This window comes from Trichoplusia ni, chromosome 11 (assembly GCF_003590095.1).
Source record: "Trichoplusia ni isolate ovarian cell line Hi5 chromosome 11, tn1, whole genome shotgun sequence".
In the NCBI taxonomy this organism is placed as follows: domain Eukaryota; kingdom Metazoa; phylum Arthropoda; class Insecta; order Lepidoptera; family Noctuidae; genus Trichoplusia; species Trichoplusia ni.
In genome coordinates this window covers 1457576-1478660 of record NC_039488.1, presented here as the reverse complement: position 1 = coordinate 1478660, position 21085 = coordinate 1457576, and the positions used below count along the sequence as shown (strand labels likewise).

General features: G+C 35.8%; 1 protein-coding gene across 1 annotated transcript in view; it reads right to left on the bottom strand.

Annotated features, from left to right (window-relative positions):
• LOC113498608 (Down syndrome cell adhesion molecule-like protein 1 homolog) overlaps nt 1–21085 on the bottom strand; it is an 89318-nt gene that overhangs the window by 37060 nt on the left and 31173 nt on the right. The window contains exons 4-8 of the mRNA XM_026878686.1: nt 11088–11137; nt 6982–7069; nt 6559–6611; nt 3750–3840; nt 714–796 (exon numbers count right to left, since the gene is read on the bottom strand). Of these exons, the coding sequence (XP_026734487.1) occupies nt 714–796; nt 3750–3840; nt 6559–6611; nt 6982–7069; nt 11088–11137 (365 nt within the window). The remainder of the gene's footprint in view (nt 1–713; nt 797–3749; nt 3841–6558; nt 6612–6981; nt 7070–11087; nt 11138–21085) is intronic.

The window sequence follows — 21085 nt, the reverse complement described above, 5'->3', positions numbered from 1 at the left end:
CATCCAGTGTCTCTAATCCGCAACAACCCTTTGTATGGGCTGATCGACATAGTACAGTCGAGCTCTTGCCAATTGTATCACTGAATAACGAAAATGATCTGAAAGCTTCGACGCTGTCATTGTTTATTGAAACCATTGATGTGCGCGACTGTACCTTTAGCTAGCAAAATATTAAGCCCTTTTCTAGTTAGGAATTCTGTTTGCTCCAATAGTTTTGAATAACTAATCACGATTCAGTTTTAATAGCGCTCCAAAAACAGTCATTACTAGATGCACGGTTCCAAATAATTGTCATTGTCCAATTGTCATTATGGAGAATAACAAGCAAGAAACTCCATAAATTACTTAAAAAAAGATATTACCTTTGCGTTCTTTATATATCTTTAATTTTAAAGAATCAAGAAAATTTTAATAAGGTTTACACTTTAATTAATAATAATAATATTCCACAACGTTCACACAACGTAGTCTCAAACTAAGCAAAGCTTGTATTATGGGTACTAGATAACTGATATACTTATATATTTTAAATAAATTCTTAATATAGATAAATTACAAACAGACAGAACAAATGATTGCCTCTTCATAGCTCATCAAACAAACATTTGTCCTGGGCGGGAATCGAACCCACGACCTCCAGTATAGAAGTCAGGGTCACTAACCACAAGACCAACAGGCCAGTCAAAAATAAAAAGTTAGTTTCTAGTACATACCCTCTTGGTAAGTGATTTCAGGAGCATTATACAGATATTTACATATCGCGATAGTTTCATCAGCCGTCTCGTCTCCGTGAGGCCTGTGAACAATTATTAAAAAGAATTAAGTCTTTCCACAAAGATTAAAATAAAAAAGCAGTCTCAGAACAAGGATTCATGAATCAAAATATTGTTTGTTCAACACGAGGATCGAACCCGTGCCGCGTCGTGCAGTCAAAGTTATGAAGAAATTGTAAGGAAGTATTCTTTTTCAGAGTTCCGATAAGTGTTTTTTTTTCCCAGATCAGTATTTAACTCGCAGACAGTAAGGATTCCTTTTAGGTATGGTGCCAGCCTTAAAATTTTGATTTCATGTTTAAATTCATAAAAATCACTTTTTGCCTTTTACACAATACGCTACCCTGCTACACTCTCATTAGGGTCCCAAATCAAAATAAGCCCTGAGTAACTAAGTATAAAAATTGTCTTAGTAAAAACTCTTTTCCTAACTTAAACGAAAACAATTAACAATACGAAGCATACGCAATCGCGGACTACACATCCCTAGGCGGCTTTAACACACACACTTACATCTTACAAAGAAACAAACAGCGCACTGGCGACAGTCAGCCGGCACGCACACAAAGAAACCCATTCAATTTATTAATTGTCGAAAATTAAAAGGCTGTAATTTGGGCCGTTTTGTTTGATGTACAACCACATTGCTCCGTCGGGGTGGGACACAAGAGCCTACCAATTACGCCCACAGGGGTCTGAATAACGAACTGAAATTATTTTCCTCGGGCTCGCCTTTTACTGGAAACCTCTACTAATTGCTTATCTACATATGTATGTTAAAACGTACAGAAAAATGTTCCTACATTCTTAATTAATTTCTGTACATTTCGGTCCGAGTTAGTTATCTACGAGGCTGTTTACTGAAATTGATATCGTCGTTTCGTTTATTTATAATTTAGTTTGGTTTTCCGCGTTCATGAATCCTATTATTGTTCTGTCCATTACAACCGGCTTTTGAATAGCTTTTCACCACACTGACCAGTATAATATTCGTTTGCAATGTCTATATATGTAAATGTAGGTATGTACTTTAAATCCTATTTTCTGTACTAACGAATTGGATAAATATAACGAAAATTTCGTGAAACCGATATCAAACCTTGGGGAAACCAAACATTCTAAACAACAAAAAGTTTCCCACCCAATCTACAAGTCTAAACTAAAAACAAAAATGGCGGCATCCAATATCACTGGCAACCTAGATTTATCCGAGCAATTTAAAAGTTAAACGAAAAACATCACACACAGAAAGGTATTTCATTGTATCGTAAATCAAAATGTAATTTCGATGCGTCCCAAATTTTTAGTCAGGAATGACGAGGCAATCTGTTTGAAAACCGATTTGTAATCGAGTGGGAATCTGCCGGATTAAAGAGTCGTTTATCAAAGCTATAAACGATACCTAAATATAATGGAATTAAGTATGAACTCTGCTTGTATGTTATGCGTTTAAGATTATTTAATAGACTTTGAAAAAATTTGCTAGCGGCTACGTTTTTTTGGGACATTAAGGCTGCATGTCAAAATGTTAACCTAGTAACTATTTTCTCCTACATCTATACAAGCTCTAAAGGTTACGTCCATCTAGGCCTTGTGCACAATCCTAATTCCCAAATAGGATAGGGCTACCATTGTATTTCGGGAATAATACCCAAAATGTGGAGCTTGATTTCCAAACACGACACTGCACTCTGCCTTAAGAGTCGTAAACATCAAAACCAATCCTGTTATCCTAAAATTACTCTCCATCCGCCGAAACAAACTTAGTTCCCTTTAATAGGTTGTTGTGAATGTGTAAATAAGGCAAGTTGTACACGAACATCTGAATACCTATGTCGAAGTTTGAAAGCTCCCGGAATAAGTTGGCGACTAACTTTTATTGTGATTTTATACGGAAGAATCAGAGGCTATAGAAAATCCTGTTTAACTCCAAATACGCTGAAACGAAAGAGTATTTTGTTGTACGAAAACTTCTGTTGTTTGACTCTTATTTGTTGTATCTGTATTTACTTATGTACTCATTAAGCGGCCGGCTTTTTGTTAAGATTGACAGAAAAAAACTGTTCGGATTTTTTTATAACCATCTCAGATCCAGCTCAAAAAACGATTACAAAAGAAAAACAATTACTCAATATTTTATTTCAGTGCAGTACTTACAAAACATTCTTTTTAAGCAAAACGTTTTCGCTAGGGATAAACGAATACAAAACAAGTTCACATTAAATATTAATCGTGTATCTACTTAAAAGATAAAACGTAGCTATCCCTTTCTGAAGAAAATATGAAAATAGGAGCTTTCCCTCGACCGCGTAATGTTGTTTTATTCAGCCTTTCCACTGAACCTTTCGAATCATACGTAATGGAAAGAAAACATTACATTGTGTATAAACTTTTAGGAGACGCTGGAGTGTGAAAATATTTATGCTCAATATACGAAGTCGTTAAATTTTGGGAACGTGTCGATACATTTTAGATCAACTGAAGACTACCTGCACTCATAATACAAATTATATGTCGAAACATTTTTATATATGTCGACGCACTTACTGAATATTTATAGTCCCCACTTTCCCCTTGAAGGGAGCTTCCCATAGTTATCACAAGTTATACAGGTATAGATAAAGTTGTCTGCGGGGTTGAGACGCGAAAATTAGAGTAAGAAGTGGGTCAAAGTCGAGCCGGGGTCGACGTCCCGCGGCGGCGACGAGCGTCTAATAATTATGTAACGACGACACCGAGCCACAATATTCTGTGGTCTACATCACTCACAATTAGGTTCAAACTTTCTCGCCACGTGGCTCCGAAGTCTTGATAAATTCTCTGTCATTACTGTCTGCGAGTTCCCTCGGAAAATATACACTTGGAATGGAAGAATGAACTTTATGAATTATATTCTGCTTAACAAAAGCCAGAGGCTTTCGAATAATGATCAGTTAAAGGTAATTGTATATAACATATGTATGTAACATAACTTACTGTCTGCACGCCAACCAGGCTTCACACTTGATGTATATCAAACTGAGTTTGTAGACCTCTTTTTGTATCTCTTCCACCATCCGGGCAAAAACTGTAAAAAAAAAACTGTAAGTACAAAATCATTGAATTTAATTTTTTGTGTAACGGCAACAGAAATACATCATCTTTGAAAGTGTATTTAACAGACGCACAGCCGGATAGACAGAAGCATTAGTTATAGAGTTACGTTTTTGATCCTAAGGGTTCGGAACTCTAAAAACCTGACCATGTAATCGACGTCACGCTGGACCGTGATCAATTACATTTAAATGATCAAACATAGCTGAGTTGACACAACGCGGGATTTCATCAAGTTAATTAAATTTAGCTAGGGCGCATTACACCCTACCGGATCACTTTCCGTGTGTACACAGTATTCCGTTGCACATCATCTGAATAATTGATGTGCGAATGTAGGTACGATCCACACCGTACCTATTCAGGGCTATTAAATCAATGGCCACTTCTGCACGCCAGCGGATTCCATTTATATTTTCGGGCGTTCGCAATAAAATCAATACTGTGAACTTTCCAAGAGTACAGTGACCTAGTCATGCGCTCCATCTGAATAAGGCCACACGTTGCATGAAGTATTTGTGACGTAAAATAATGTACAGCCGTGTCACGTTCAACATCGCCCAATTAGTGCCGGTAAGCGTTTGTACGTCGTCGACACCGTTTAAGCTCATCTCATTTGAATATCGCAGGTACATGGGTAAATAAGTCTCCCGTCACGAATGTAATTACTCTAAACAAGTCTCTGTCTTACAAGGTTTCGTTGAAAGTACCTTGCGCATCTGCATAAATTGAAAGGGAAGTGAAACGTCCTAAGCTAACAACTAAGGGATTAGATGTGTGGAGGTAGACACACTGACCATCGCAGTCCGAGCGTCGACCTTATTATTTGGAAACTTTACGAGTTGTTCCCTGCAAACTCAGCTAATTAAATGTTTGAGTTTGGTTGTTAGCGAAGTCAACAGGTTTGATTTTATGTTCATTTTATGTACCTGTAAAGGGTGAGTTTCCAAGTTTATTTTATGCTTTCATTATTACTTTAAAAGAAAATGCTGTGTATTCTCTTTAAACACACATAACGTCACCACAATAGAACATTGTATAGATCGTGAAATAATTCTGAACAGACAACACGGCTAAAGCCTACCACTTGAAAAGCGATAAAAATCCATTTTGAATGCGCATATTTTCCTGCAAGCCGACGTCCCGCGCGGGCCCGAGACAAAGGCCTGCGAAATTACAGTCTTGCTTTTAAATGCGAGAATGAATCGCAATGTCTCATCCCCTCAAAGCTTTACGAGCTCGTTGTGAAAAACTACGCTGTGTCTGCTACTCCTGAATATACAGGCTTTTGTAACCGTATCCATTTAAATACCAAATAATTACCTTACCTATGAGTGTTTCGCAACCAGATATTAATTAAAATATATTACATAGATGACAAACAACTCACACTGTTGTAGTTAGTGTAAAACAATAAGTACGTACCATTTTAAATCACGCTTCTCAGTTGCAAAACTTTAGCAATAAATCTCGGAAGAGAACAACGCGACTCAGTCGAGCACGGAATAGTTCCACTATCCCGGGAGTGAAATTAAAACTAATCGTAACTGAATCCGGGCGACGCAACACTCGGCAAGTAGCGCTGCGTGATCGGAATGCTCTCTACATCCCCTCAAACATAACCAGCAGACCGAATGAAAGATACGAAACACGTTTAAAAAGTCCATTAGTTGCAAACCCACACGAGCTCTCTCACGGACCGACCACTGCAAGAATTTAAAAATGCAGCTCGCTTTGAATGTCGGCATCTTTTCATTTGTAGGATGTGTTGCCGCAAGACAAAACCTCGGGGAATTACACTCTTGTTCCTCAAATACGAGCACGGAGTGCAATATCTTTCCCTTTGAAAACCAGGGAAACTCATAAACATACGGGTTGAATGTTGCGATTGCGTTCTTCTTTTTGCGTTCTATATGAGAGCAAAAATTGCAACTGTTTTAATTATTCAGAAAATAACAGCAAAGGAACTCGACGCTGTTGTATAACAAGCCTTTTTTAGTTTAATTAAAGCTGTTATTAAATGTATCCGAGAATTTTTATTGAATACGACGAGCGACACCGCAGTTTATCATCAATTTCTCCGCTCCATAAGGATTTCCTTTCCCCGGGCTTGTTGTATCGTGTCGTATAACTAATGATACCGCTGGCCAACCTAAGTCCTGAAAAGAAACGTCGCCGTACCGTTTTCATCTCTCATTTGTTCCGTGACCGCGGAGACGCAAGCAATGGAGACAAAGTAGAACGAAATTGCGGGGACGTCGCTAATGCCACGGGCGGGTCGGGGCTGCCCCTCCATTGTGCTTTATGTCGCACAAACAAGATGTTTGATGAATCCACATTACGACCAGCGAATCGAATTAGGCCGGTAATTTATCGTATTGTGGAACCGACCGCATTGAAAAAGCTGCCGACTCAGACGAAGCTTATTACTTCGCCAGTCAGCAGTAATTGAAATTTATTCCACATAAAAACTAAATTACTCGCAATAAATAAATTGCTATTCTATATTTTCGAGCAAACGAAAGCGCAGATCGAGCAGATAGTCGTTAATTCCAAATTTTCACTTTACACAAACTTTGTTCAGAGAAATAAAGTTAAATGATATTTTAGGCGCCAAAATGCTTACCGAAGCTGGCCCGAGATGATGATACAGCGATACTTAAGTAAAGTTTTTATCTTGACGTTTACTTACCGGAATATTCAGGGTCCTCTCGTGGAGTTGAGGTGTCGGCGACTGGAGAGGAACTGCGAATAATAAAATTCAAGTTATGATAAATATCGTACAGACTTTGACATTCAAAATTAATATCGATGGATATTTAAAATATATTAGGTATTTTCATCAAGTATTCAAATAGGGCTACCCAATCTACTTATAACAAACTCAACCTTATTTCCAGCTCCGATGTTCGCCTACACTTAGGAAGATTTGGTTCTACGAAACATAATCAATTAACTTTTAAGGATTCCTCGATATTTAATTACAATAAACTCTAAAATGTTAAACAACAAGTTTTAATGTTGTGCTTCGAAATTTATTTCACAGGAATGCCTTTAAATGACATCGAAAATTGTAAGCATCATAATTATATTTGAAAAGTTTTAAGACACATACCTCATTGGTCTTTCCGTGTGGCAACTAGCGAGATGTATTTTCTTTCCTTCCGTCACCCACATGTTCGGCTCGGTGTCTACAGCGAGATCTGCACAAAAGCATTTGTTATTACCTCTTTATGTACCCATTTTCGTACCCTACCTATACGATCAAATTGAACTTGCAAAATGAAGTCAGGTATCTGCCAAATGGGCTTGCGTGCGTAGTGAGGAATTGTGCAAAAAGGTTTAACTCGCCTTCTTTTTGCTTTCCATTCTACCCGGGCTTGATGCGAGCTACGTGTTACGATTTCTACAGTACAATTCCCGTTTTCTTTATTTTTAAATATACTGATGAGCTTTCTTTTGAAATGCATTTTGTTTTAATAAAAAAGAAAAATATCATTTAGAAGGTAGGAAAACAAGATAAGAAAAAGGTTTTATTTTTAAATAGAAAAAAAAACTTTCGAAATAAAAATTGTGAGTGAAAAAATAACATTTGAAAAGAGAATAAATACGACTCTGACATTCGATTTTCAATCCTATTGAGAACGTTGACATAAATGGTGTATCCCTTTCACAACCGTCTTCACATCTGGCAGGCCAGACGGCTATAAGAGTCTATAATGTGGCGCACAACTTTGACCTATTATTCCGAGTACTTCTACTCTCAATATTCTTTGCACCTTCGTCACAATTGACAGCAGCTGTCATTGGGCCACAGAATATCTGTGACACAAATTCTCCGTGAATTTTTGGCATTTGATTGGCGTTTAATGTTAATATTAAGTATTTCTATTTCAAATTAGTAGTTAAGATCATTACACCTCCTCAACCCAGCTATCTGGGCAACACGATACCACATTGACAGGCTATTGTCTGAGTTTCAGACTTTCGAGTTTCTGTCTATCCGTCACAACTGTTAAAGATATGTAAATAGCAGCCGAAACGCACAATTAAACGTATCTTCTGAATCAAAGAGAAACTCGTCATAACATAGGTCATCCATCCATGGACCGGACTTATCAAATGAAGCTTAACCTGTGATCTACTTGTGCAGTCGTACCTTAGCCACTATAGAGCTACAGGAAATAATTTTTAATAAATAGTGTTACATAAAATAACAACAAAGGTTATTACAGAGAGAATAATATGTGCTCACGTAGATAACAACAGCCTCTCATATTTGTGGCTAGTGGCCATTAGATCTATTAATCTGATAACTAAGTCCATTATCGCGCGTTGCCGTGCTACCCCGCAGTAAGATTTGTGAATCTATTTTGTATGAACAGTGTACGGAAAAATGAACTCTAAGACCTTTTCATCAAGGTTTTTTTATGAAGACACGGCTTTGGGTCCTGTTGCTATGACAATACATTCGTTACCGGTTCCGAAGCTCAAAACTCAGTAAATGAGTACAATAGGATATTGAAAGATTTCGTTATTGATCCTTAGGGGTCGTCCAAATAGGCCATTCTTCATGTTAAAGTTGAGTCCACGAGAGAGTCAGGAATGAGGTAACTACGTTAGTGTTATGTTACAGAAGTGTAAATACAATTATTTCGATACAACTTTATTATACAACGCAAACATATTTTTTTAGGAGTAGTGCGTTTCTAGCTATGTACTTCTACTATCTCTGGTCTTTATACTTGGAAACTTCAAAAATACCACCAGGCATGTACTAATTATTACTTAAATTAATCAAAAAATTAATTAAAACTTAATATTATAAAAATGAAATTTATGAAAGTAGCTGGTCTGGCTCTAAGGAAGCTTTACATTAATAACTCAAGTTTCCAAGTAGGATAATCTCATGAACTTGTTGAACAAACACCTACCAAAAACTATAACCAAATCTCACTCTATAATCAGAACTCAATCCCATTCACATCAAATTTCAAAACAATATCATAAGGATCAATTTAACGAATTTCACGCTGATCTCCCATCACGAATCGAACGTTAAAGTAACTGTACCAACATTTATCTCCGATGATGTAGAAGAGATTACGAGCGGGGATCGCGACAAAGGTACGTTAATTGACCCCCGGCCTTGACTGCGCTGGAGGTAATCGATTTGCCGCTGCACTGGAATCGACTCACGGTTTAAAGCTTATCTCATCTATCCTCTTATGTAAGCGGAAAATATACTTCACTCATTTTTAGAACGAAATAATGCAAAAGACGAGTAACAGATAATTTGCCATACAGATTTTCAAGTTATGACATGACGCAGTCTCTGTATAGGACTTTGTGTAAATGTTTACTTTTCACTGTATTTTGAAAATGGGAAAGTGTATCATGTTTATTTCCTTTAATAAAAATCACTCTGTTTTCAATGTCACAGCAGTCGTCTAATTATTTTCATTTCATTTTAAGAAATTAGGAAGGCAGAAGACATTTGAGAATATGAGAAAGTTGATGTATTGAAGGGTAAATATGACCAAAATTATACGGTCACGTGACAAAATTATGATATAAAAAAAATTTAATATTCTTTTTTATATATTTTTTAGCCAAACTGCTTGCACAAAAAGGGAATAAGGATTTAACTTCAAGACGGTCCTACACCTAAGTGACCGAGACTTCACGACGCCTAAAGTGGATATAACTTATAGTAATCAGTAAGAAAAACATTTTCATTTACACTTTAAGAGTATAAAACGGTATTTTCAAAGATAAATATAAGATTCTTTGTAAGCCGGATGTTTCACACGCCCACGTTATAAGTCCCAGTTATATGGCGAGACTGCTGCCGGCGAGAGGAAATAAGATCCTTCGTCGAATATTCACATTGCCACATATGTCTCATAGGATGTTCCGACCACGATTGGAAGGATTTTTCTATAGACTTTAATATAGCTTTGCATTTTTTCCTGTATATGAAACGTTTAGTTGCTAAACTGAAAAATAAATTGAAATATTTCGGTCTTTAAGAGCTTAATCTAAAATGATTTGGGTAATCGCCGTTTAAAAATAACTTCTCAAAATATAAAACTAAATAATCTTCAGCATTTTCAGCTACTCTAGGGCATTAAGCGCTCTTATTAAAATTAATTACCTAACCTTTTTCATCGTTATACGTAAAGGATAATCTCCACAAGCGGATTTCGTTTCACTCAACCATTTCAATTGCAATTAAATTTGGGGCAAATTGAATCGAAGCGGATCGGGAGCGGCAACCAAGTGTTCGACAAATAGTCTGTTCCAATTTATTTTCCATCGCACATAATGAGATACGTTTTCCCACGAATACGGTTCAAATAAAACGCTCTTTAATTTTCATGTTGTGACGTAATACAGCGATCGCTGAGGACACTTCACTATAAACCTCCCTCGCAGAAACGAATTCACAATTTGCGCGGGAAATTACGTTTTACGGGTTTTATTTTGCCGCCATTTTCTCGCGCCACTGTCAAGTCAACTGTCAATCTCGAATTATGGCGCCTTTTAAGGTAACGCATATCTCTGACGCAGTAAATGTGACTGCATGACTAAAACTTCAAATATGCGTCTATATTTTATTAATTTATGAAGCCATTGGATATTAATCTTCCAATAATATTTTTGTTTAAACCTTGAGACGTGGTTTTGACAAACATCCGAGTCATAATAACACGATATCCGGACTTAAAACAAGCATTCCTGAAACGCACAAAGCGCTGTATATACGGGGATAGAACCCGCGACATTTGGCGCAAGTGGGTGTGGATTGGTGTACTACTCATTTAAGTTCATTTTTATTTTAAACTAGTCTCGCTTTGTAATATTATATTTATTATTGTATACATATATTGCCCCTTAAAAAAACTATCCGAAAAAGGATAACAGCGTTGCGTTGATAGCAGCGCATATTTTCTTTCTTTCTTTTTCTTTTTCTTTAAAAAGAAACGACTCCCGCAGTAAGGAATTTAATCCGGGCGTTTACAAACATACAACTCCATGTGAACACAAAGACACCCAGACTCAGAACATGCATTTGTGGAACACACAAATGCTTGTCCTACGCGGGGATCAAACCCGCGACACGACGCGCACAGTGGGTTTGGCGTGGTGACCGCAACCACTCGGCTATCCGTGCAGTCAATTTTTAATCACATATGTATTTTATCGATATATACTTACGTTCCTGTAGATGCTCTTGGGAATGAAAGGTCATCCTAACGAGCCAGCATCTGCAAGAAAAAATCAGTATGAATCTCCCGCCATCTTTCAACGAACAAGGACTATTTAAACAAGGAATAAATGGATAAGTTTTAATCACACAGACTCAAGACACGAATATAATTACAGGGTTTGATGAACTTGCGACAAAGATATTATGATTCTGAAATTTGAATTAATAACTATTATTGTAATAGAATATTCATTTGCTTACTTTAATATTCTCGGTCTACCAAACTGAATTGGATTAATAAGTCGTTATTAAAGCCAAATTAAAATTCGTTTGATGGATTCGTTTATCCAGTGTGTAATTGATTCGTATTCACGTCATTCTGTGGTCGTTTTGCGGATAATTAAAAACGTTTCTTTGCACGTAAAGGGATCAATGAAAGGTACTGGTAAAGGCTATCATTAAATAAATATTCAGCACAAATAAATTGCAAATAAAAGAGGTCAATACACAAAAGCACAATAAAAGATAGCGTTCGTCAATAACATGCAATACGTTTAATCTTTTATTTCTTTTGGATAACGGAACGAATATCATTAATTAATTTACTACTATACCGGTCTCAAGTTGTGCAGATATTAAAAAAATAATCTTAACGCTTTGTTTTCTTATAAATTTTGGGATAGTTGGGATAGATTTTATTTTATTCAACAATTTCGACTATACCTTTTCATTTTAAGGACAATATTATTAAATCTTGGCCTTAAATTATCTATCAAGCTACAAGTTAATCAGACATTCAGACATAGACTCCGCTCACCAGATAAATCAATCTGCTGTATGGCTGCTCTCACAAAACCCTCCAGTCCACATGACAATAAAACTCTAGAGTACATTCACACCTAAGTCAACAATCTCACCTGCTATCCTATTACAAATCCACCTACTCAAACTACGTCATTAAAGGTGAATGTATCAAGAAACTGAGAAAGCTTCCTTCGGAACACAATACGGTGTCACCTCGGCACTATGAGGGTACTTTGACATGCTCTCACAAGGTGCTTGAATCTCGCGCACTAAGTTACTGTTCGTCATAAAAAGACATTGTTGTTACAAGTAGGTACTTTCGAAATTCTTGTCACCTGCTCTCCAATATGCTGCATGGAACATTGACCAGTGTTTTTGTCTTGTGGGGTTCATTTTTTGCGGAAGTTTGGGTGCCCCGACTTGTATTATGTGCAGAGAAGCCATCTTTATCCATTTAGGATTTATTTTTGAAATTATGAATAATGCCGCATCAGAAAAGCATCTAGCGCATTTTAAGAAGCCTTTCAGGTACGACACACAACACAATACTATCTCCATACCTACTGCCGAAGTTTGTAGTAAATCAGGAAGGTTAAACCTTTTTTATAAGAAGCACCGAATGTGTTGCCATGTGGAGCCGACTCTCGCAAACAAAAATTATAACCTTGATATCAAGGCATTATTGAAACCCAGAAGATTCTATATTCCCATAACCTATACACTAATTGTTACTACATTTCTGGCAGTATGTGAACCTGATTTTGTTTTTTTGATACATACTGACTGTACTTATCTTAAGTGCTTTTAACTGTAAGTTCAAAATTCAAGACTTAAGGTTTCATAAATTGTAAAATTGGCAACAGTAAACGCAAGGTTTATGATACAACCATAAAGAAACTGTCTTAAAAGTTGCAATAAACTTAAACTTTAATGTTTTAGTTTTTAGCACTTAACCAAACCAATACAATAATTTACTAACACAATTTCCTTGCTATTTCTGCTAGGAAAGTATTCACTTTATTTACTATACTATAACATTTATTTCTAGGCAGAAATACGAGTGGTGATGTAACGTTAATGGCTAAAGGCGCTGAGTAAGTAATTAACATTAATTATTACTAAGATGCCAATATGATTACTCATCGTACACATGTTTTTGCCATTTGTACATAAAAATTAATGATTTGTTTCTTGGCACTGGCATTATTTTCTGTCCATACGTATTTACGTTGCCAATAGTTCCAATAATTTATTTGCTGCAGACGGTTTCATAGCTTTTTCTGTGAGAATAAAATATAATTTATCGTATGTATTTTCGTTTTACGATATATGAAAGTTGAGTATTAGCACAACTTCCTGGCGCATTATTCTGGACATCTATAGATTAGTCTTCTATTTATAGTTATGATCCTTTTCAGCTGAATCGGGAAAGACTGGTAATCGAATTGACTTCAAATCTGACAGGATTCAGTTAACTAGCTTGGAAGAAAGCTCAAATACGAGTCGAGCAAATTTGGTATTGTCAATATTTCTGCATAATCAACATTTCATGTAACGAGAAAACTGATAAATCAGATTAGACTATTTATTTTCTTATAACCAGTACCATAAAGTAAACAAAAGAAATATACGTAACTGGTATTTCTCTCCGCATATATTTAAAGCCCGCACATTATTGTATGAGCGTGTCACACATATCGACAGTTTTGATTGATGACTCACTGCGAGAGAATGCCTGAATATCTAATGGCAGCGACACAGCAATTTATCACAGCCTGATTATTCCCGATTTCAATTCGCTGGTTATTGTTTGCCCTGTAATTGATATTTTCGAGTGTTTGTGCACTACCGGTGGCGAGGTAGACCGTAGAATCGTTTTAGATATTCGATATCTTGCATTTACGTTGATCAATGGTGGTTTTGGTGAGGAAAGCGTTTGTCTGTGAAATACGGTAACGTTGAACGACGGACCTTTGAGAGACTATATCCGAGTCAGCTTTGAAGGATTTCCGGGTCAAATTCAATGCGTTTTTATTTTGACAGAACAATCTTTTATTTTACTTATTTTCTTGTTTTATGTATAGTTATTTTTTATGTTTATTTATATATTCATATTAAGAAAGGAAGAAGAATATAATAAATCATAAATGGTAGGCGAAGCGCCATGCGTAGTCGGAATCCTATCATCAGTTTGCATACTATCTACAAACAATTCTTGAGCTGAAAAATCTTGATACCATTTTTTTATGGAGACATGACATTTTACCCATTTCGCTCATCCCGCATGCACACAATGTCTGATGATTGATGAAACTCTTAGAGTAGAATGGACCAGTGGACAATGTGGACACTGCAATACGAACAAACGCCATTGTGAAGTCGTCCGGCAGTTGTAATATTTACTACGTCATGACGAAGCAATAAGGTCGAATTTTGCTTGATCTCATTTGTAGTCTCTTAATGATATTAGTCCTACTAATTAATTAACACCTCTGTGCTAGCCATATAAAATAGAATGTTCACAAAAAAATACCATCTTTGAATAGAGTGTAATAAAACTAAAGCTTTTCCAACTGAATCAACTTGAACGAATAAATTAAAAACAATAAAAGTAGAAAGAAAAGCTCCGGACTAGTTTTTCTTAGCCCACTCGACCGAATTGCTTTAAAATTCCTGCTAAAGATACCTTTTAAACGTGTATAAGGTTTAAAAACATAAATCAGTTTTATAGGCAATTATTTCACGAGGTACCCACGGGTATTCATGTTCCAATTCCAATAATTCTCCTTTTAACTCTGGTTGAATCACTGTTCTCTTAATTCTATTCATTTTCCACTTTCTATATGCCTACTGATTATGAAAGGTTGTTAGGTATGGTGAATTTAATATGTATGTAAGATAGTGATAAGGATGACATAAGTAGGTTTCAGAATATTTCTGTATGGAAAAATCGACCTTATGGTTATGAAACGCGCGTTTGATTTTGAACCTTATTGTGATATACCACTTTGTTGCGACCTGCAATAATAATTGATGACAATACAAAGCTATTTCATTTAAAAACGATGAAAACCAATGTGTGCGTTGCTTTTTTTCAATTGGATTAATAAAAATATTGGACTGGTATGCTATTCTTTTTTGAGTAATCAAAACTATTGATTAAAATGTCGGATAACGTCAAAAGCCAATACAATTTGTAGTTTTGTGAAATTCTATCTGAAACTTTTACGTAACTATTTGTATAAATGAATAAAACTTATGACCATTCAGCAACATCCAGTTATTTTGCATTATTTTATCTTTATCGACTATTGTAATTGTCTAAGAAAAAAATGCATTAGTTTTTTAACCATCTCAAATTGGCACAAATATTTACAGACTACGCAAATATTTGCCTATTGGATGAAAGCCTCGGCACGTGTCACACTGGCGGTTACCATGGCAACTATTCACTTTAGCCTATCATACTTTTTGCTATCACTATCTCAGTTCAAAGCCTTTGACGTCTTATTTCCTGGTAGATATCCCTTTGTTTGATAAAGTTCAACCCGACGGTAATCTGTAACTTTGCTAGAAACTCGCCCACGCTCAAAGCGACAAGTCACCGTTGTGGGAGCGAGACGGTGCTCTACAAAAAGCGTTACCTCTCGCTTCCACAGCGAGCAAAGTTTTACTTTAGTCAATCATAGTACAGGGCCAGAAATAAGTTTAACAGGATACTTTATTAATATTATCTTTCTATTGTTCTCGAATGACTGACCCTTTTTTGATACTTGATAACTTCCATTTGATTATAAATATGAAACTGCGAAGATAAGGAAATTGATTGATTACCGAAAAAGGGAGGAAAATAATTTATAGCTTCGTTTCGTAAAACTTCAATTTCATTCATCATCTCACTTGTATCATAGGGAAAAAGTTTGTGAGTTTTAATGTATGTTTGTTTGTGCCTTGATAGATTTTAAAGATAAAAACAAAGAAAATACGAAAATAATTTTCAAATTATAATTAATACGGCAAATTTAAATTGCCTCATCGAAGATACGATAGAATTATCGGAACGTCGAGAATCCTTTACAATTTATGATTTATACGTAGCTTAGGATTTTAATTGATTTTCGTTGTACGTAAGATTTATTTTACTTCGGAAAAATGTATCGCGCTGGGTATTGTATAGGCAAAGGGAGATGATAGATGGATCTCAGAATAATGCCTAACTTCTTCCAATTTATCACGGACCGACACCGCATATAAATATTTATGTGCCCCGTAAATAAGATTTTTACGTATACAAATACTTAGATATTCTTCGTGTAAAAAGAGGTATTATTTGGAAAATATGCCAGCATTTTGGCTATTTCTTTTCATATTTGGGTATGAGTCAATTTGAAATATATATCATGTACTTTAATTAAAATGGCTGAAAAAGGTGTAACACTATTTTTTTTATTATCAGTTCCACGTGCTAATTAATAATTATATATTTTTTTTTCATTATTCTAAAATATTTCATTTTCATATTTGAAAAAAAAACTCACACCTACTCTTGGCTATAGGAACGTCTAACGATAGGTACTCAAAGAGTGTTTTAGCTTCAACTCTTATGGGGCGTTGGTTTTCCGTGGCATAAGAGCTGAGGGTGTTCACAAGCATCTGAAAGCTTGCATTATTTCACTACTACTGATAAATAGAAAAACAGGTCAGAAAATAAAAATTGCATAATTATGTAGTTACTTTTTTATTCATTCCTATTTTAAATGTGGTTTGGTCTTTAACTGGCCAGCACTATACATATGTGTATCAGCATCATTCGAATTTCAAGAAGAACAGCATTGTACCTGTAACCGTTGACTGTTGAGCAGTTCTTTTTTTTAATTGAGACCGCCATTCAGGGCTTAATATTATAACATAGATGGCCCGAAGGCCGACTGTATCGATCGTAACTTAACCTGTGATCGATTACCTCGTACCATCGTAGGTAATCCGCTACGCCGCTACGAGCAATACGCTACGAGTTCCTTAGGTTAGGTCATACCTAACCAAAAATATATTATTTACATCAGAAAGTTGTAATAAAATACAGTGAGTATATAATAAAACAGGCTGCTCGCTGCGCCTAAGTATCAAATCTCCCCACATTCGTTTCCCTCGCTTACCTCGGAGCCTGCTCTGAATTACAAACAGCTGCATTCACACATATTCATCAGCCATACCTTATGAGAAAGGTACGGATACATACACATAGGAGAAAACTAATAAGGCATATGGTAAGACTTGCTCAGTGTAATCCGTATTAAATGCTCCTTACTCGTATTTCATCAGGTTTTTGGAAGGTGTTTAAAATTAGTTCGCAATTGCTCGCCGTCTATAGTAAGTTTGGCGAGTTAAAAAGTAAGAAGTTCCGTATAAGTACCTTAATGTATAAAAAGTATCAATTTTGCCTGCGTATATGCCTTTTATGGTTGTATTGAAATATGTAATATGTTATTTTGAAAGTTTACGCTTATTAAACATGAAAATATAAGCCTCATTGGTTGTGCCATTCAACTGCCAAAGCTCAACTTACAGATAGGTATAAAAGTCCCAGTATATTTCATTTAACATCAGCAGTTTATTTTTTGTCTTGTTGTGTTCATCACTCTTTCGTACTTTAAGGGGCGAACCTATCGACTGGTACATAGTGAGCTGACACTTTGGATTATCACATAGGCTACTTTATATCTACAGGTAACACCGAAACATGTAAACTAGTACAATATTAGTATTTATATTTAGTTAAAGTACATTTACTACAAAGTGTTTAACTATTATGGCCACATGTTCGAGTAACATTATAAACCTATGCATCTGCCAAACCCTTTCGTTCACCAGCGTGATCGTTTGCATGCGTTTGGAAATAAGCCATGCACCTTATTTAACAATTGCCGCCATTATTGTGCGGTTGCGGTCTCGCTTTGTAAATATTTACGCCAATATAATTTTCGGTTTGTATGTTAACTATGTTTTTAGAACATTTTTAGCTTTCAATTATTGTAGGTAATGTTTTTCTACATACAATTGTAGGTGCAATAGTTTTAGCAAGTAATATTCATTCGATGAACATAAAAATGTTTTTTAAAATGCGCCTAAGGCCTTACATTAACACATTTTTATACATTTCTCTAACAAATACCATTCTTTGCCACAACTCTTAATTATTTCATTTTGAATGAGTCAGAAAATACTCACAATGAATAACCAACTGTTAACACAAAACATTTGAACATTACAAACAAAAAGCACAAAGGAGGTTCTATGAGCTCCATAAAAAAGCATGTAAACCTCTATAAATCTGACGTACAAGCGTACAGGCACTCCGACAGGTACTTAAAGTGGTACTATGGTACTAACGTTGCATTAACCGAACTCTTTTACAAATGGAAACTTTCGCGTCGCTGCCCACCCCCGGTCCCTTACCTACGGAGTAATGGGATGAATGTAAACTATGCCTACCCATCTACGTACATATAAAAATATACTAAGAAATGTAAGCTTTTGTTTTTAATCTGTTAGAGAACTGTTTTTATACAACAATCTAAATGGCGACCTCCGTGGTCGAGTGGCGTACACACCGGTTTCAAGGTGTCGCTAACTCTGAGGTCCCGGGTTCGATCCCCGGTCGGGTCAATGTATGTCAATTTCGAAAAATTTCAACAACTTTGTCTAAGTAGTATAGTAAAAAGTACGAAAATCGCATGGAATTACTTGCCTTGAGCAAAAAATCTGTATTTATGTAGAACTGACTAATAAAAAAAATTGAAATAATACGAAAATAGTAAAAATACAAGTCTATATACATCCCAATGTTAGGCACTGGCCAGTTGTGTGTGTGAGTAAAATTAAGGAATATACCTATTTCCGATTTTCATCTAAAACAAAGCGGCTATATCGGTAGAAGGAGGTCCATTAATCTTTTAAAGCCAAGTACCGAATTCTGCTTGCGTGCAAAACGTGTAAGCTAACGCGTTCACCGAGCCCCACACAGTTTGCATACTCTGATGAACCACGGTAGCCGCTAAACCAACGCCAGGTAATAACTAACGTTTAGTTAATGTGTATGAATATTCTGCTCTAAACCTCGATTACATGACGGTTGAAAGTACAGGTTTATTCGAAGAGGTGAATAATTTTGGCTTAATTGAAGTTTTCACCTGAGATAACCAACACCTATTAGAATACCACAGGCGACAGGCTGTTGACCGGCAGTTAACACGTCATAAAGATAGCAATTCCGTGTAATCTTATTAATTCTATTTTACATCCAATATATTATTGTACTACAAACAACCTCAAACAAAAAGGACCTACACATTGTGTGGTTTATTAAAAGGCCTATTAGAAATGTAAACAAGTGAAACATGCAAACACTAATTATACAAAGTTGTATTAAAGTCATATAAAGATCAAAGAACTAAGATCAAAGTTATGTTGAGCTTCTAATAAAAGCCTTTGATACATACCTACATTCCAATACAAATTAAAAAAGAGAACTATACTTGTATGTAGGACCGCAAATAAGTCAAGAGTATCTCATACAAGGGAATGATTAAAGAAATTCTGTGTTTAGATTAAAAGAGGAATTCAATAGCAAGACTGGAGATCAACCCAGGCTTAAAGGCATTTGTGGAACAAAGACACCGCAATACATTGTGTATATCGTTGTCTCGCTTTGACATGGGTAGAAGTCTTGAAATGAAATAAATTTATTTATTCTGTAAGGTGGGTATATCATTCCTCTTGTTATCATCTCACTTGAGTCGTGGACGTCTGATAGGAAACTATCTGCCTTCCCGGAGAGAAACGTCGATACAAACTTTATTTTTTTTATGAAAACGACTTACGCATTAAGTAATTTCATCCTTGTGTCGCGGGTGCTTTCACAAACATTCAAGTCACATGCACGTAGGCCATCCAAACTCAGGACAAGCATTCTTGGCTCACACAAATGCTGCGCGGGGATCGAACCCGTGACATTTTGCGCTCAATGGGTTTCGCGTGGTTATCCCAGCCATTCCGCAGTCCAACAAACTCAGAGGAACCAATCTCTTTTAAAGTCCAGACAAAAAAAAATAGTGTATACGTGAATAACCCAATGTAAAGTATTTCTTGGACTGGCTTTTTGAGGAAACTATCAGATCGATCTGATCTACTGACCATAGGCCTCATATATTTACAAGTTTTCTTACTTTACAAGGTGATAGTCTGACTCTAAAGCTTCGTAAAATAATGATTATTATCATCCAGTCCAGCCAACATCAAACAATGCCCACTTTTATCCTCTTTCTCGATGTTAAATATTTAATTAATGCGACGGGTATCAAAGAATACCTGGTATTCGTTAGGTACGAATACACCTTAAGGTTAATCCAAGCTTAAGTATTACAAACAGCCTAATTGATATTTAGAACGGACTTTATTTTTTGCCGGCTTTGAGATCGTTGGAGATGAATTCTTAGTGTGGCTTTACATAAGCTTGCTTAATTACCTCCTAGCTGGAAAAATAAATAAATACTTTTTTCTATAATACGTCCTAATAAATATAGTTATATACTTTTATTTTAATAATGGTAATACTTTTATTTGCATCTTGTTCATTGTTCATTTATCTTTAGATAGATAACCAAATTTATAATAATATACTAAGTACTGGTGTAGTAAAAGCTTTTTTCCAAATAATGAGGATAAAATGCAGCCTTGACCACAGTGTCCTGCATCCAACATTCAAAATTAAAAAAGAATTCGACACCATTTTTACAAACCATTTTTGACCACCACTGTATGTAAACCTCACACAAGCCGCAATTTGTACGAATATGATTGCCCTGTGTTTGTAGCCATATATATTATTCATATTCAAACAGCATTATAACAAAAAAGTCGAATTGCACAGAAGTACAATTAAAGTCTTCAACGGTGACAATTGAAAGGACCAGCCGATCACTTTTCTTAACTAAATTTTAAATATCCGTTACTCGCAGCGAATGATCTTCTTGTATACTTATATGATATTAACTATTACAAATGTTTACTCTCATGTTGCCACAGCAGTAAGCAGAAGTTTCATTTCCTCTTGCCTTCTGATTTTCTGGCCACTCCACACCAATTCCAGCTTTTCTAGTCACGTGACATTTTAACAATCATTAGGTCTCATATTTGTCATTTT